Source organism: Dama dama, chromosome 11 (assembly GCF_033118175.1).
Source record: "Dama dama isolate Ldn47 chromosome 11, ASM3311817v1, whole genome shotgun sequence".
NCBI lineage: Eukaryota > Metazoa > Chordata > Mammalia > Artiodactyla > Cervidae > Dama > Dama dama.
The window spans coordinates 97935391-97954655 of NC_083691.1; the positions used below are offsets into that span (position 1 = coordinate 97935391).

The window sequence follows — 19265 nt, forward strand, 5'->3', positions numbered from 1 at the left end:
GCCGGGGAAGTCACACGGACAGAGGAGCCTGGCAGGCTGTAGTCCACGGGGTCACAAAGAGTGGAACATGACTTGGTGACTAAATAACAATAAAATCCGCAAGCACCATGAAAAACTAAGAGAACCACCAACCTAGATGTTCGATGGCTAATAAGAAAGCTTTATCTCTTTTTCTTTCCTTTTTTTTTCTTTTTAAGGTATGCCATGAGACTAAAAACCCACTCCAGCCCCAACGCCACACCAGAGGATAAACAGCTGGCTGCATTATGGTAAGTGCACCGTATCGGCTTAAAATAGCCACCCCAGCCTTGTACGTCTCCACTGGCGAACCTGGTGACCTGGTCCCAAAGTGCATGACGTGTTCACAGTGCTTCTAACACCAAACTGATGGCATATCTCGAGGTGGCCATGGAGAGCCTGCACCCTGCTGTCCTATGCATGAGGGGAATTCATGACTAAAAGTGAACAGGTCCGTGACACAAGGACTCGTTCTGTGTGTGTGTGTGTGTGTGTGTTAAAATCAGGTAAGTTTGTGTTTTAATCATTTGAATGTGAATTGTGCCCAATGTAATCTCTCATATTTAACATTTTGGATGCAATCAAAATGATTCATGTGTCTCTTTACGTGTGGGATTAGTAGGGCTGAGTCAAGACGGTATGTTCATGTTCTCAACACGTTAACCTGAGGAGCCGTTCCTTGCACTTTGATAATCAAAGACTTTTTAAATGTTAATCAACATGTAATAGGTTTTTTCTATAATAACAGAAATTATAATGATTATGTGATTATAATAATAATTTTCCCCATGACATTTCCTCAGGACACCTCACTCAACTCTATCAAATTACAGGACACCTCTCTGTTAGTTCCTGCTGTGATAAGGAACCAAGATGTCTCTCTCTGACGGTTCATACTCCACCCTAGAACCGGATTTGCAAGTCATAGAACTGAATCTCGAAATAGTAATAGTAATCATAGTAACAGTGACAGACACAAAGGAGAGGGTCTCTGATAGTTTTGCATCACCACTTCATGTAGAGTTTGATGTGCTGTTACTCAGGGATACATTGTATTAGTACAACACAGGGAATGAATGCAGCCAATATTTTGTAATAACTGTAAATAGAAAGTAACCTTTAAAAATTGTATAAAAATAAATTTTAAAATTTAAATAAAAAGATAAAGTTTGAGACCATTAAGTTGTATTTTCTAGGTTGGTATTCTACTATGTCAATACCATATCTGAGTTAGCAAATAATTATGAGTGAAAAGCACCAAGGAATAGTTGATATGGCTCAGGAAATGCTTTCTATGCTCTTTTCAAACTTTAACTTTCATGTTAGGATTAATAAATTAACTATGATTAGTTCATATTATATAAGAGGGATTACTGGTATGTAAATAACAAAGATATAAACTATAAAAATAATAACTACTCCCAACATAGTTTTTAATTATTTATAAAACACATTCATATCTGTTACTTTATTTGAACTAATCATAGTCCAGTAAAGTAGGTTTTTTTTAACTTTTTGTTTTATGTTGGAGTGTTGCCGCTTAACAGTGATGTGATAGTTTCAGGTGATCAGCAAAGGGATTCAGCCATACATACACATGTATCCATTCTCTCTCAGTAAAGCAGCTTAAAAGGGAAGGTGACAAAAACAGGTAGAAGGGCTGTGCTTTCAACAAACCCACGGCCAGAAGTTCAAGATGTCCGAGGAAAATCAGAGTAAATTAGTTCTGCCCTGAAGTTTACCCAGAAAGCAGAGCGCGGTGCTAGAGCTTCTCACTCCTCTTGTGGAGAGAGACTGCCCTCTAGTGGTGGAAGAAGAAAATGGCCAGCTGCTTAGTCCCAACGAAGACGCAATAAAGCTGTTTGTACTTCCATTCTTTATTTATATATGTACACACATTGTTTATTGATTCATATTTATATTATTTATGTATATATGTTCTTTATACATGAAGTGATGTTTTTAATGGAGTAACTGAAGTTTTGAATCACATCAAACAAATAGGAAGGTCAGATACCTGCAGACATATATGCATGTATAGAAATACTTAATATTTTTATAATCATGCTATGAACATTGAGTGCATTGGAACAACAAGATTGTTGGCACAGGGGCCACTCACTTGTCTCTTCCTGCCGCAGTTACCGATGCCTGGCTCTTCTGTACTGGCGGATGTTTCGACTCAAAAGGGATCACGCTGTGAAGTATTCAAAAGCACTTATCGACTATTTCAAGGTACTGTCTGGCTAACGGGCAGAATGTTGTATGCAGTTTTCTCCCTGTCAAGGACATGTTCAATGTAGAATCCACTGATTCGGGGCTAATACAGGAGACGTCTGATATCTGCACTAACCCCATTTACGACCTACTCATGGCATTTCAGGGCTCAGAGAACCCATCTAATTTATCCCCCTGCCTGTGTCCAAGTATTTTTATAGCCCCTAGAGAAAGAAGATCCTGTTACCCACCCCAGTGTCCTAGGAGATCCATCTTTATAGCTAACATAAATTCCTCGTGTTCACTCAGAGCTTCCTCTTAGAAGTAGCTCCTTAGAAGTAACTCCTCTTTGCTATCTCCAGTCACTAATTTAATTTTTAATAAAGGTGTTATTTTAAATGATAAGAAATGGCTTGGTAGAACCCAGAGGCACTAGAATAGCACTGTGCACATAAAAGGATAGAATTGGAAACTGTGCTTTTTTATGGAATGAAATCATTTTCATTGGGAGAATGAAGAAAGAGGAGGGGAGACAAAAAAAAACCTCTGTGTTCTGTTGTGAAGTGGACGTGACATCATAATTTATTAGAGACTTTTTGCCTCTTCACTGACCATTTGACTATAGAAACAAGAAATTATACCATCTCTGCCTCCAGCAATCTTTATCAGATACACAGCCATCATTTTATATTTATTTTTGGCTGCACTGGGTCTTTGTTACTGAGTGGGCTTTTCTTTAGTTGCAGCGAGCAGGGGGTGCTCTTCTTGAGGTGCCCAGGCTTCTCCTTGCGGTGGCTTCTCCTGCTGAGCGCACAGGACCGAGGCGCCTGGGCTTCAGCAGCAGCAGCATGCAGGTTCAGCAGTTGCGGCTCCTAGGCTCTAGCGCTCGGGCTCAGAAACTGCAGTGCACAGGCTTCTAGTCGCTCCATGCCCGGACCAGGAATCTTCCCGGACCATGTCCCCCCACACTGGCAGGCGAATCCTTATCCACTGCACCACCAGGGAGGTCCCCACGGTCATCATTTTTGATCTTTAATCCCCAACCTCCACTTCTTGGAGATGATTTCTGACAGCCCGGCTGTGTTGGAGGTCCTGTGGGCCATGTCCATCCAGTAGCCTGGCCATGCATGTAGAGTATCCAGGTGCTAAGTCAAAAAGGTAACTGTCTTAGTCCATTGACAATCATGGGTTATAATGACAAGTACTGACACTAAGAATCTCCCTTTACTTTGGGTGCCTAAGTTTAAGATGAATCATTTTCAAAAATTTAGAATCTAAGAGCTATTTTGGGCTCCAAAATCACTGCAGCCATGTGAATGGTGGCTGCAACCATGAAATTAAAAGACACTTGCTCCTTGGAAGAAAAGTTATGACCAACCTAGACAGCATATTAGAAAGCAGAGACATCACTTTGTCAACAAAGGTCCATCTAGTCAAAGCTATGGTTTTACTAGAAGTCATATATGGGTGTGAGAGTTGGACTATAAAGAAAGCTGAGCACTGACGAATTGATGCTTTTGAACTGTGGTGTAGAGGTAGACTCTTGAGAGTCCCTTGGACTGCAAGGAGATCCAACCATTCAATCCTAGAGGAAAATCAACCCTGAATATTCATTGGAAGGACTGATGCTGAAGCTGAAACTCCAATACTTTGGCCACCTGATGTGAAGAACTGACTCACTGGAAAAGAGCCTGATGCTGGGAAAGACCGAAGGCAGGAGGAGAAGGGGACAACAGAGGATGACATGGTTGGATGGCATCACTGACTCAATGGACATGAGTTTGAGCAAGTCCTGGGAGTTGGTGATGGGCAGGGAAGCCTGGCGTGCTGCAGTCCATGGGGCTGTAAAGAGCTGGACACGACTGAGTGACTGAACTGACTGAAGAGCTATTACTTAGGAGTTATTATAGTAAAGCAAAGCACTTAAAGAAAGAAAGAATCCGAACTCTAAGCCACAGAGCTTACCACAGAACTTTTAAGAGATCCAAGTTCTTAATGTATGTGGATTGTCTGTGAAACTGTACAGAATGAACAGAGAACGTTAACTTAAAGATCAGAACTCCCCCTCCAGAAGTTCCTGGTAGATACCCTAAGTCAAAGGCTATTTCAATACTACTTAAAGTTCAAAGATCATGAAAACTTTAGGAAACAATGATTAGTGTTAGTTGCTCAGTCATGTCTGACTCTGCGATGCCATGGACTATAGCCCTCCAGGCTCCTCTGTCCGTGGGATTCTCCAGGCAAGAATACTGGAGTGGGTTGCCATTCCCTTCTCCAGGGAATCTTCCCAACTCAGGGATTGAACCCGGTCTTCATTATTGCAGGCAGATTCTTTACCATCTGAGCCAGCAGGAAACAATGATAGTTGGTTCATAAAAAATAAGTTTCATCAGTACAACTGGCTCTGAAAAACAGGACTTTGCCCCCACGCGTGTTTTTCATAGCCACGGGACCTCAGTTGTAGTGAAAGAGGACTGAAGGCAATGTTGCGCAATTCCCATGGGTAAGGCCATTTCTTACCATTTTGATAACACCTCCACTAAAAGCTAAAAAATCAGTCACCACTTCATAAAATTCTTTTTAACCAAAAGAAACATTTTGTCTCTGGGGAACCACGCTGAGGCTATTATATTTTCTTGTTTCTGGAAGGGAACATTCACATCCATATCATAAAGACCATTTTTTCCTTAACAATCTCACAGACTTATGTCCAAGAAAGCTTCATTGGACTCTCAGGGAGGAAATCTTCTGTACATTTAGAAACTTTCCTTGCCAAAGGCAAAATGTCTTTTAAATGCCTGATGCAAACAACTGGCTCAGGCAACAAATCCTAAATCAGAATATTTAAATAAAACAGAATTTTTGAATTCACTCTCTGTTAAGGAAATACATTTAATCTATTGTTCAAGAGCAATCTATTGTTCAATTTCTCCTATAAGAGAAATACTTTAAAGCTTTGTAAGTTAAAACAGTAACAGTTGATGTCTCATATATTTTCAGGCATTAAATGTATGTCAACAGTTCTGCAAATATGCCCTACATTTAATATAAGATGTTCTCAGTGTATGTGTGGGAGGGGGGTTGCCAGAAGCCAATAGCTTAGTAATTATAACTTCCCAGATCCAGTTTCTCTGAACCTGCATTTTATCTACAGTGTCTGCCATTACTTCTCTCAGCGGTCACCTAAGAACATGTTATTGTGGGCTGTTTAAACTTAAGCAGATGGTACTCACCGTCAACATTTTTGTTTTCTTGCAGAATTCATCTAAAGCTGCCCAAGCCCCATCTCCATGGGGGGCCAGTGGAAAGTAAGTTCATTTTTGCAAAGTGAAGGTGATAAATGAGATGTTGCATGAAGCTGAGCAAGGGCTTCCTGGGGGCTCAGTGGTAAATTACCCGCCTGCCAATGCAGGATATTCAGGAGACCTGGGTCGGGAAGATCCCATGGAGGAGGAAACGGCAACCCACTCCAGTATCCTTGCCTGGAGAATCCCATGGACGGAGGAGCCTGGTGGGCTACAGTCCATGGAGTTGCAAAGAGCTGGACACGACTGAGCCCTCCCAGCCCAAACACATACCCACATACACACACAGGAAGCTGGGCAACGCGCTACAGTTGACAGTGCCCTGAGGGGCCGCCCTACCTCACCAGGTACTAACCTCTCCTGTTTCTCCATGTTCTCCCCTTCCAGGAGCACTGGAACCCCATCCCCCATGTCTCCCAACCCGTCCCCCACCGGCTCCGTGGGCTCTCAGGGGAGCCTGTCCAACGCCAGCGCCCTGTCCCCATCAACCATCGTCAGCATCCCACAGCGCATCCACCAGATGGCAGCCAACCACGTCAGCATCACCAACAGCATCCTGCACAGCTACGACTACTGGGAGATGGCGGACAACCTGGCCAAGGAGAACAGAGGTGCGTGCACCCTGGGGGAGGCGTGCGCGGGCCAGCCACAGCTCGGGGAGGCAGCCTGATCCGTGGGCATCACCGGCGAGACCTTATCATTCACTGAAGTAGAAGCTGTCACCTGAGTGAACTTTCCCTGACTGCTCCCCCTGCTCAGCACCTCCAGGGCCTTTGCCTATCTTTATCGTTACTGTGGGAAAGATCAGAGATAGAGATGGGGTTAGAGATGATACAGGTACCAATGACATAGATACAGGCTTTAAAGATATGCACACATATGTTTTTCCTTTAGACAGTGAGGTCCTTGACTAGGGATGACATTTTATTCAACTTTGTAACCGTAAGACCTGCACAGTGCCTAGAACATAGCTACGGATCTGAATGTTCCTGGGTTTCCCAGGTGGTGCTAGGGGAAAGAACCCACCTGCCAATGCAGGAGGCGTAAGAAACATAGGTTCAATCCCTGGGTCAGAAAGATCCCCTGGAGGAGGGCGTGGCAACCCACTCCAGTATTTTTGCCTGGAGAATCCCTGGACAGAGGAGCCTGGCGGGTTGCAGGCCATACGGTCTCGAAGAGTTGGACACGACTGAAGTGCCTTAACACACACACACATGTGAATGTTACTTCCTATTCAAATGATAGCTGGTTACTACTGAAAAAAAGGTTTTTATGGGTAAGCTGTATTTCTTTCTTTTTAATTAACTTTTATTGGAGTATGGTTGCTTTACAGTGTTGTGTTAATTTCTGCCGTGTGGATATATATATCCCTTTTTTTCTGATTTCCTTCCCATTTAGGTCACCGCAGAGCCTGGTAGAGTTCCCTGAGCTATACAGTAGCTGTATTTCTTTTAAATAATGTTTGTTTTTACTCATAAAAGCATGTTTAAACTTGTATGTATGTAAACTATGGCTAAATTTGTAAAGTACAGAAAATAGAGAAAAAATTTTTTAATTATCAGTAATCTTATCACGGGCTTCCCTGGTAGCTCAGTGGTAAAGAACCCACTTGCCATGCAGGAGACATGGTTCGATCCCTGGGTCAGAAAGATCCCCTGGAGAAGGAAATGGCAACTCACTCCAGTATTCTTGCCTGGAAATTCCATGGACAGAGGAGCCTGGTGGGCTACAGTCCACGGACGCTAAGTTGGACACGACTTAGCGACTAAGCAGCAACAATCTTGTCACTAAGAAATAGCACTATTAACATTCTATTGAAACGTCGTCGAGTCTTCTCCAAACATGCATGGTTTTTACCAAAATAAGATCATAGTGTATGTACAGTTTTACATCCTTTTTTTCATTTTACATTATATCAGGCATATTTTCATGTCACTAACTAGTTCAAAAACACCCTTTATGATGGCTCTGTAACACTGTCATAATAGTGGTTATACAGTCACGTGTGTTAGTCACTCAGTCGTGTGACCCCTTTGTGACCCCATGGACTGTAGCTTGCCAGGCTCCTCTGTCCATGGGATTCTCCAGGCCAGAACACTGAAGTGGCTTGCCATTTCCCTCTCCAGGCACTCTTCCCAACCCAGGGATCGAGCCGTGGTCTCCTGCATTGCAGGCGGAAGCTCTACTGTCTGAGCTACTAGGGAGCTGAGCTACTTTATACAGTCATAAAGTATCACAGTTTCTCAAACCATTCCCCTGCTGTTGAACATTTATGTTACTTCCACTTTCTTCCACTATTACGAATAACAGTATGACAGATATCTTCATAGAAATCATTGTTCGTATTTCTGATTATCTTCTGACAGGAGGGAGTTGTAGAAATAGAATGTTGAGGTCAACAGGTATAGATTCTTTAAGACATGCATTGTTATGAAAGAAAGTGAAGTGTTAGTCGCTTAGTCATGTCTAACTCTTTCCACCCCATGGACTATAGCCTGCCAGGCTCCTCTGTCCACGGGATTCTCCAGGCAAGAATACTGGAGTAGGTATCCATTTCCTCCTCCAGGGGATCTTCCTGATCCAGGGATCGAACCCGAGTCTCCTGCTTTGCAGGCAGATTCTTTATTGTCTGAGCCACCAGGGAAGCCCTGATTGGTATATATGTTACTAATTTTCTCCCTACCAAGTTCCTGCTCTTTCTCCAGTGCTGAGTGAGAGCTTTGTTCCCATGGTAACATGCTTCTGAGGCTGAGACTGACAAGTTCACGGTGAGATGAGGACCAGTGGCAGAGAGGCAGCTGGGCGCTGAGCACACGAAACCAATGGTGTAACCAGACGGGACACAGTAGCAGCTCAGGGATGGTGCACCCAGAAATCCCAGTGGGGATGCCACAGAGATCAGGGCCGGGGGCCAAGACCAGCAGGACAGGCTCCCTAGAGGAGCTGGCACAGAACAGGGTTTTGAAAAGCAGATAGTGGTCGAGTAGCTGAGATGGAGTCGGGGTGGATATCACAGGTGAATAAAAGAGCAAGTACAAATGTACAAAGGTTTCTATGGCCGGTTTGGGAGAACCTGAGCAGGCCAGGCTCCAGATGGTGCCACCAGCTGCCACCTGGCCCTCAGCAGAGCCACACATCCAGTCTGAAGTCCACCTGGCTTCCCCCAACCTGCCCTTCGCCTCCGGCTCTGCTCCTGGCTTCCTGCCACGCTGCCCTCCCTGCCACCTGGACCCTGGCTCTTCTCTGAGCCTCCCTCGTGGGACCTCACTCAGCACATCCGGGAGCACCTTTCAGAACCTCGTCCCAGGTCCTCGGGCTTCCCTGGTAGCTCAGATAGTAAAGAATCTGCGTGCAATGCAGAAGACCGGGGTTCAGCCCCTGGGTCAGGAAGGTACCCTGGAGAAGGGAATGGCCACCCGCTCCAATATGCTTGCCTGGAGAATCCCATGGGCAGAGGAGCCTGACGGGCTGCAGTCCATGGGGTCGCCAGGAGTCGGACACGGCTGAGCGCCTGACACTTTCCCCAGATTCTCACTTCCAGAGAGAGCTGTTCAGTGGTCTTGGACAGTGCACCATGGCAGCCACGTGAATGGATTTGTCTCTGTCAGCTGCCAAACTGCAGTCTCTGAGATGGCAGAGCCTATGCATTCTTCATCTTGGTGTCCTCTCTGCCTCCACCCTTGTGCCCCTAGCATAGCGCCTTGGCAGTGATCATATGTTTAATGCAAGGACAAACCCAGAGAAGGTTCACAGATTGGCTGGCAACCTCAGTAGATATGTCTCAGAACCCGTCTGTGAACAAGGCCCTACACTATAGCACAGGGAACTCTACTCAGGATTTTGCAATAACCTATAAGGGAAAAGAAGCTGAATGTTATTTCACATATGACTGAATCACTATGCTGTACTCCTGAAACTAACACAACATTGGAAATCAACTCTTCTCCGACAGAATAAAAATAAAAGACAGTTTATACAAGCTGATTGCTCCCAAAGCCAAAAAAATTCCATCCCTGATTTGCCTCCAGGAGCCCCGGACTCCCCCAGGGGCTCAGCATCTAGCACAGTTGAGTACAGTGTAAAGGCTGACAGAGCTTCAGGCCGAGTTCAGGGTGAGAGGTGTCACTGCAGAAAGGAGAATGCCACCCGGGGAAGTCAGTTTTCCTTGCTTTCTGGCTGAATAGGTGTCGTTGGTTTGAATTAGAAGTGGCCAGTCGAGGGACTCTCGGGACGCAGGTGCGCTCTCTGCCGGGGGGCTCACGTCACGTGGCGGGACCGGGCGCTGAGCGTGTATCCCGCTGACGACCCTGTCTGTCTCACCAGAATTCTTCAACGACCTGGACCTGCTCATGGGGCCGGTCACGCTGCACAGCAGCATGGAGCACCTGGTCCAGTACTCCCAGCAGGGCCTGCACTGGCTGCGGAACAGCGCCCACCTGGCCTGAAGGCCGCCCCGGCCGCGGCGGGCGCATCTCCAGGACGGCCCAGCGCTTCTGGACACTGTGCTCCCCACCTTCCCGGCCGCAGCGTTTCTCGAGAGGCGGTGAATATTTTTCAGCATCGAACAGCAGTCTGTTCTCCCAGGGCGTGTGTGTTTGTGTGTGTGGGTGTGGAATAAGCTGCCGGTGGAGGTGTGTAAGACACAACAGTTCTCTAGAACACATCTCCTTTGTCTAGCTTCCAGCATCCCAGGCTAGACAAAGTGATCTGACGTTTCTGATTAGAGAAAACACACTCACTCACACACACACACACACACATTTTCTAGTTCAAAGCTCAACCGTGACTTCTTAGAATATTCAACCAAAATCTCATGGGTTAGTGAACCAGGTGCAATAGAGCACACCAAAAGCTTGACTGCCAGTTAAGATGAACCCAGCTCTTATACTATTGATTCCTTTCAGTATTAATATACTTTTCTCCCATTATTTTTTTATTGTCTGTATTAATGGGTTTTTGAATAATGAAAATAAGTCAGTTATTTTTGTGCTGGACGTTTACTAGATTGCATGTTACCAAATACCCTGCTTTTTGTCTAGTCCCTTCCCTCCTCCATCCAATTCTCTATCTAACTCTGCTATTAACTAAACGTGTTAGACGCAAATGAGTCGACTCCCATGGGCCTTCCCTGCCCCCCAAAATAGGATGACCATGTCCCTGACCCTGAGATTTGGTGGGGAATAAAAAAAAACAAAAAAACTCTGTGTCTTTGAAAACGCACCCACATGGAAGCAGCAGCAGCTGTGTCCCCGGGCTCGGCGAGGAACTGACCCCCGCACATGCCAGGAGCCCCCCGGCACGTGTGTTCCTTCCTCCCGCCACTGTGACCCCAGGGGCTGTGCAGCCCCGTGGGTTTGTCAGCCGATACTTTTCAACAAGTCTTTTCTTTCCGTTGAGAGCTTTCTTACCCATGTTCTTGGCCAAATGAGGACATTGTCTCGGATGTCCCTTCCCTCGGAATCTGTCTGTTGCTTTGTCAGGCCAAGAACTGTTTGCTGCCATGATTCTGTCTAATCCTGTCTTTGGACAAAGTGCCGTGCAGACCTTGAATGCATTTTTGACCTGGGGGGATGTATGTCAGGGTCTGATGAGCAGGTTGCCCACCACAGAGCAGGTGATCCCTGTAGTGATTGCGGTTCTGTCTGGGGTAGCAGCGACCCGAACATCATGCTTAAGCCCCCGTGCATCTGGTACGTGTATGTCTTCCCCCGATTCTTTTTTGTTTTGTTTAATTAAGTTTACATTTTAGTTTTTTCAACATTTTGTTTACAGTGTTTGTCTGAAATTTCTTTTGTTGTCTGAAATTTATTTCTTTTATTGTCTCTTGTCATATCCTAGATTTAGTGTTCCTGTTAAATATATTTGAATACAAAGATATTGGTAAAAAAGAAAAACTCCTGGAAAGGAGGATATACCTTGTCATGCTTTAAAAACAAAAATAATGACCTTGATGCCTCTCACTTGACAAAATTACCCCATGACAGCCTGAGAAAGACAGATGATGGGGTACATGGAATAATCCATTTTTCAAGGTGGTGGTAATGTAAAACATTTATATCAGATGCTAATGGTCTCACTGGTTTGGTTGCAATGTTAACATTTTCATCAGCCTGATCTGTGGGTGGGAAATCAGATTGCTGTAATCCCCTAGCTCTAAGCACTGATTCAAAACTGTGCAAGTGATTGAACAGCTTTGGCGATTTGAAATTCATTCAATGAACAAGTGAAGGCTTTGTGAAATTTGTATTTGGTGTTGGCCTTTAAGCAGCTGGAAATATTAACAATACTTCTTTTTTCACATTTATCCAACTGCGGTGCTTCTGACATTCCTTTCAGTAATTATTACTAAATCTCCCCTTCCCATTGGGGTCTCACTTAAGACATTTTTGTTTTTGTTTGTTTCTTTTTTTTTTTTTTTGGAGGACTGAGGCTTAGCTCTACTCACTGTTGCTGAATTCTGATGAAATGTTCAGACTCTCACATAAAAGGACGGCCCCCCAGTGTCCCTCGGGCATCCCTGGGTGCCTTTCTGATCTTATCCACCGTTAAGCCCTAGGCCCCATGGTGGCGTCCACGTGGTGTGCTCACATGTAACAGGCTGTCTCTGGCTGGTTGTGCCCCAGCACTGTATCAGAACGCCGTGAGCCACGGTCGTTTCCAACAAAACGTGAAACCAGTTAACTGGGGGCAGTCACAGCATGCCGTTCTTCTCTGTCTCATTTCATTGGTGGAGCATGTCGGGGCAGTGGTTGTTCCTTGCTTTGGCATCAGTGCTTTTGATAAGGAAGCATCTTCTTCTGATCATTGCTGGTCCCTTTTCTTTAGTTTTGTTCAAAGTAAAAATAGCTTTCTTGTGTTTTCTGATTATGAAACTAACAGACAGTCATGGTGAAAATTCAAACAATACAGACAAGTGTAAAGTAGGAAGTACCCAGAGACAGCACTGCTCACCCTTCCCTGTATATCCTTCGGGAGAGTCTCCCATTTAAATGTAGAATGTCTATCATCATTTCCTTCTATTTGAAGACATTATTTCTTCAGAAGTTCAGTACAAGTTCAACTGGCCTTATCCCTCCATGACCTGAATGGACCTGGATCACAATTGTTAGAAATATCTTTGAAAGAGAGGAACCCAAATATATTCATGATTAAAGTGTGGGATTTGTTACAATTCGACACAGATCAGACTTACATGCAGAGTTGTGCTTGGGAAGAGAGGTTCGGTTAAAACGTTATTTCTGGAAACTTTCAAATTGCAAACGGAAAGTCGGACCCACTGTCTAAAGAGAAATGTACTGGAAAAAAAAATCTGAAAAGTTGACAAACTGTGTATTGGATTGAACATGTGGAATCAACGCAGTGAGCTTTTCTGCACTAAAACGTACCCTCGTATCTACAACAAAGATGTGTGTATTACATAACAGTGATGTGTACATTTCTGACATCCCATACATAATATACACAGTTTGTATAAATGCATACATTTAAAAATATATATGTACAGTACAGCTACCATAAAACTGTAGTACGCTTGAAGGATATGACCAGTGCCTAATGTTGAGTATAAGTCACTGCGTGTTTAAATCACCTCGGAAGTGCAGTAATTGTTATCAGATTAATCAGTGCAGCCAACCTTATTTATGAACCACATCTTTGAAACTGTGCAGTAGTATATACATATATATTTTTAAATAACATTTTTCACAGTTTTCCAGAGTTACTGTTGAAATCTGTATCACCAAAAAAAAAAAAAAAAAAAGCAAGATTTTTTTTAATGATGTAGACACTCTCCAAACCCAGTAATCTGTGTGTGATTTCCTGTTTGTAGATACCCAAGACACTTTAGAGTCACCAGCCTTAATGCATGTACAGGATATTATTGTGACTTAATTTATCTGCAGTTTTTAATCCATGTGAAATTGGAATTTATAAACTGACTTGGATTAACTATGTCTGCCTTTCTAAGGTTGCAAATGTTACATTAAATGATTTATGTTGTAAATGAGAGACATCGAGTTGTACGTAAAAAAAGAAAAAATGTCCACCAATTTCTGTGAATATTTTTACAAGGAAACTTCAGACTCAAAATATATTCAAATAAGCATTCTGGTCCCCAGTTCATAATCTCTTTAGAATGGACCTTGTAGTTTCATAAAAATGTTTAAATGATGCTTCCAATATATTATCATTACTAAGTCTGATATTTTTCATGGGGGAAAAAGGTAATGTTTTCATTATTGGAAGTATAGTTTGCTACTTGTCTTTGCCATTTCCCAGCATATTTATACACATGTGTGTGAGAACACACGCACAGTGTCCCAGACAATGCTCAATAGGAAGCTTAAGGGGTTATTTTGATAGCTACACTGATGCCTGTCCAACCAGCAGCCCCAGGACACCGTTTTACTCAACATTCCATAATGACAGAAGTTAATTCCCTCACTTGTGTCTACCACGTTTTTCCAACTCTAACCAACATGGTGGAATAATGTCAGCATTATTGAGTGAAATGAGAGAATTTTGAACTACCAAAGACAGAGATATTAGACCAGTGGCTTCCCATAATACATATCTCCTCCATGTGAGAGCATTTTTTATTAGCCTCATATTTTTTTACTCTTCTTTCTCCCCTTTTTCATTCCTCTCCTCCCCAAATTAAACTAAATAGAAGCAGAAACAGTAACAGAAGTAAAACAATTACTTCACTTTGCCCAGCCTATATCTTTATATTCAAATACGACAGCAGAACCCTAGCTCTGGTCACCATGAAGACCACCTCATCTCAAAGATGACCAGAGTGGGGTTCTTGGCTTTGCTTGCTCCAGAGACTATTGAACTTGGCACTCTTTCAGAGGTGGTTTGGGCTAAGAAATGTCCAATAGTCTTTCAAGAACTATCTTCCCCTTATGCAGTTTAGCCTACTACTCAGCTGAACTCTGTTCCCATCAGAATCCTGTTTTTAAGAAGTGGTGGCCCAGAAGGTAAAGAATCTACCTGCAATGCAGGGGACCAGGTTTGACTCCTGGGTCGGGAAGATCCCCTGGAGAAGGAAATGGCAACCCACTCCAGTATTCTTGCCTGGAGAATCCCATGGACAGAGGAGCCTGGAGGGCTACAATCCATGGGGTCGCAGAGAATCGGACACAACTGAGCAACTGACATTTCACTGAATCAACTGGAGTCTTAAGAGATCTTTTTTTTAATGAAAGAGAAGAAAAAAAAAAAAAAAAAACCAACAACATAAACTGCATTTCCAGCAATCTGGAGCCAGAGTTTATTTCCTTGTCTTCCCATTCCCAGAAGAGCACAGTTTTTCAACATTACAAACTTCCTAACAAATAGCACAAGAAATGTTCAGACTTCTGAGATGCGTGTTCTCTTTGTTCAAACTGAATCCTTCTGTATGTCATCAGATGGGTTTGTTTGCTTGGCATAAGGGAAATTATAAAACTCTGTTCTCAAATGAAACACATCTGACCATGGTTTGGTTTGGGTTTTATTATTTAATTGGTGCTCTGAGGCAGCATGGGGTGAATTTGGGGTCAGTTGAAAGGGGATTTAGGCTCACAGCTCTTACTCGTAGTAATGGGAATCAAGGGATTAAATCCCTCTGCGTTACTTTGAAAATCCACCTCTTATGACCAATTGTGAACACACTGCTCTGAGGGATGAATTCAGGGTACTAATTGCCAGTCAACACAAGGATCAGCATTTGTCTTTAAGCATCAGGAAGCAATGTTGAGACCTGAAAAGCCGGAGCAGGCTCATTTCTAACATAGGAAAAGCTCATCAGAAAATGCTTACATCCAGCTATGATGTAAGATAATGCCAATGTTTAGAATTATCAAAGAGTGCTCTTTGTTTATAAAAAATAATCACAATTTTCTTATATCTGTATTGGTTTCCAATGCTTTTTCAGTTTTTCATAAACCAGGGCTGGTTTTTTTTTTTCCCTCCAGTATTTTATCTTCTCTTTATTTCTAGATGCCCAAATGAGCAAAGAAAATACTTACCACTGAGGAATGTGCGTTACTTGACTGGGCAGTGTCTACCTGCAGTAGCCAAGTGTATGTGGCTTTTTAAAGAACATTATTTGAGTCTCCTGTTACCTTCATCTACAGCGTGAATGATCACCAAGGCTGAAGTATGGCCACATAGTTCAGGGGTCAAAAATCCTAAGCATGTGACACACTCATCTTTAGTGATAGGTGCTTCCTTAGCCTTACCAGCTATCTCTGGGATCTGTTTGTAGGGCAAATAAACAATATTAACACTTTCCTCTGAGCAATTTGCAAACTGGTTATGAATCCCCTGAAGTCCCCAGCACTGCCAACTCAACCCAAAATTTCCTTCTCTGTGAGTTGACTTGATTTTTTTTCGTTCCTTTGGGTTTGTGTTTTTTTTTTTTTCCTTCTATCAGTCAGATTCTGTATCTTGACTGTTTAGAAGAACAGTTACTAGAGACAGTGGGAACTTTAACCAAACAGATTCAATATTGGAACTTGATGATGTTGAAGTTTGAAGGGTCAGGGGTAAATCAGGCTGCCCAGACACACTCCTCCTTTGCTTGCTGCCCCCGGATCTTGGATAAAGCCCCTCTCCACAATTCCATTTCCTCTACGTGAAATGTAGCCCAATTAACTGCTGTCCCAAAGACCCAGTTGCGGATCACCAGATTAGAGCAGCAGTTGGAGACCCCAGCTGTCGCCGGCAGCTGGAGTTAGCATCGCTGTCACAACAGAGGCACCTGCAGCCCAGTCTCTCTACGTACCATGATGCAAAGGCGTGTGATGTGCAAGGTCCCAGCTCCAACCCGGTTCTCTGGAACCAAGAGGATGACAGTGGGGTCTCCATGGGACCCCCAAGCTTTTGCTGTTACCACTTTTGAGTCCAACCTGCTGGTAGGCAGGGCTCTAATAGACTGGTGAGGGGGCAGGGGTCTGTCCATGCCAGGTCCCCTGCAGGTAGGGGTATAATCCCACCACCCTCTTCCTCGTCCCGTCCGGGCCTTAAGAAACAGGGGAAGGAGGGACATGGGGTCCTGCTCCCCGTGGGTGCCTCTTCAGTGAGAACACAGCCTGCCTCTAGACCACCAGGCTCTGAACACTCCTGCCCCTCTGGTGGTGATTGTTTTTGTTGTTTGGGGCTGGTGGGGTGGAGGACAGCTGCTCTGGGAGGTTTGTCCCTGAGAAAGGAGACCTGTCACAAGGGACTGGTCACAAGGATATGTCACAAGCTTTAGGAAAGCAGAGACCCCTCCTGAGGAAAGGCGGGGTTTTCCCTCTAGTGGGCTAGATAATTGCCTCAATGTTATTGCTTAATTGTAGGCTAACCCTTAGTCAGGCTCCCTGGAGAGGGAGCGTCAGCCTGAGAACTCAGTGACTTTGTGAGAATGACCACTCTCCCTTCAAGCATCAAGACAGAGACTGGAAATCTGACCATTGACCTGACTGTCATCACCGAGGTCAAGGCATAAATGTTCAGTTGAGGTTTTCAGCTTTTACCTAATATTTCTATTATTTAGACATGGGGGCTTCCTTGTGTCCCACAATGAGTGCTTTGAGCTTAACCGAAACAATCATGAAACGCTCATTCAGAAGGGCCCCTTCTTGTCATACTCACTGGAAACCCTTTCCTAGTCTTTCTTTAGGACAAAAGAGCAACAACTGACCGTCATCAAAGTCCCAGCCTGATTTAAGCCCAAATAATATCAGTACCCTTTTCCCAGCAGCACAACACCAAGGTAGACTCCAAGTGTTTAGATTAATATTAGCATGAGGAGGTGGAGATTCACCAGCTAGACACTCAGATTTCATCTCATCTCAGGCAGGATGTTAAGGAACAGACAGGCCTACTACAGCGCAACAGCAGGTTACCGCCAAGGTTCTGTGAAATCAAGCTCAAAGTCGCTCTCACACAGTTTGCCTCCGCCGGAGCAGGAATTTTAATTCCACCCTTTTCCTTTTGCTGTGTCATCTTGGATGTTTATTCATGGAGCTGGCAATTCTAATTCAAGATTTCAGTGTGGGAATATCAGAGGCCCGGTGTGTCACACTAAACACCTTTTCAAATTCTGCATCTTGGTCTTGGGAAAGCTGCCAGCCACTTAGAAACCAGCTCATCCCCTGGTGACATCTCCTGCCATCCAGTTGAAGCAGCCACCAAACCAAAATAAAGGGCCTTCATTTTCTCATACAGGAATTGGTTTTAGGATTATTTCAACAGTTGAAGAGGATTTTAAGTCAGACAGTTCTATACAGTAATATATGCTGTAAAAATGTATATATTGTAGCATTGATTATAGAGTGCTATATTTATTAACATCAAATACTGTTTTCATTTTTGTCTAGCTGTTCACTATTAAAAGAGCTTAAGTTCATTTTTGTTATGTGATATTCATTTGGGACTTCTTGTGAGAGCATTTGACATGGGTAAAAAGCTCAGGATCTGTGTTGATCATCACTATTTTAATCCAGTAGTCATAATGATCTGTTAAGAATCACCATGACACACCCTACTCCTGATGAAATCTTGTGCTTTCAAGTGCATCTTTAATAATGTGATTTTTTTTTTTAAATCTTAACCCAAGAAATTAACAAAGAATGGTGGCTTTAGCAAGGAACGCCTCCTCCAGGTTTTCTTCTTGAAATTCGTGAACACTTTTTCCAAGGAAATCCCATTGGACCCTCCCTAAGTTACCAAGAGCTCTGTCTTTTCCAGAGAGGTCTCATCTCCCAGCTGCTTCTAAGACGTCTACAGTCCTGGAGGGTAAAATTTCTCTCCTTTGCTGGTTGCTCGGATCTGCTTACGGAAATGCAAATTGTCTCCCTCTTGTATTAAAGAAAAAAGTTGCCCCCCCCCCACAGCTGTATTTTATCATATTGCAAATAAACAGAAGTACACATTCAAATCATGACTTATTTGGGCAAGATATTAGGAAGGAGTGGAGAACAACTAATATTAAGGATTTGGAGGATCATATGTTTAGTCTGAGTTTAAATTGACGAGCACAAGCAAGGATGATGGATTCGTTGGCCATTTATTTGACTGTATGGAGGTTTTGCCATGTCTGTAAGTCACATGAAACGCGTGTGGCACAGTTCTGAAATGGGGAAGCGTCTTCCTGTACTTTAACAGAATGAGCCTTAAGGATTTGTGAGAATAAGCACTTATATTTGACAGTAAAAACTGATGCATCAGTGAAAAGTACTTTTTTAATATCTCATTAAACCTTGAAATCCACATCACTCTGTCTCACAAACATCCTACTGTCTCTTCCTAGAACCTCTTCCAAGTAAAATGTCCCTTCTCTTGTGTTACAGGATTTTGTGTTAAATGTCATCCACTTGTCACAGGCTGTCTTTTCCTCTACAAAAGTCTGAAGCCCCCTGAACTGGAAGAATGGATAAAAGCATTTTAAAGAAAGGGGCACTGATCTAATAATGCTTTTGGCAGGAGAAGTTAAGTGTTAGTTCAAAGTGAAAAATAAAGCAACCTGTGACGGAGTCTGGAATCATCTTGCTAAGAGAGTTTTTGATTGTTGTTTATTGTTTGCTTGTTTATATGTCCGAGCTTTGTTTATTGGCTGTTATGTGATTTAGTTCGAACACAAACGGCACAATGGTTGAAAATTGCACAAGGGTTGAAAACGGCACAAACACTGAAAATGGTCCATACTAAAGAACTGAACTGAAAGGTAACGTAAGCCTACATTTCTTTTTCCCT

General features: G+C 43.5%; 1 protein-coding gene across 2 annotated transcripts in view; it reads left to right on the forward strand.

Moving 5' to 3' along the window:
• AFF3 (ALF transcription elongation factor 3) overlaps nt 1-15010 on the forward strand; it is a 620532-nt gene extending 605522 nt beyond the window's left edge. For both annotated transcript variants that reach the window (XM_061155923.1, XM_061155924.1), the window contains 5 exons: nt 198-269; nt 2160-2253; nt 5494-5543; nt 5928-6151; nt 9864-15010. In XM_061155923.1, the coding sequence (XP_061011906.1) occupies nt 198-269; nt 2160-2253; nt 5494-5543; nt 5928-6151; nt 9864-9985 (562 nt within the window). In that variant the 3' untranslated portion in view covers nt 9986-15010. The remainder of the gene's footprint in view (nt 1-197; nt 270-2159; nt 2254-5493; nt 5544-5927; nt 6152-9863) is intronic.
• The last annotated feature ends 4255 nt before the right edge of the window (nt 15011-19265 follow it).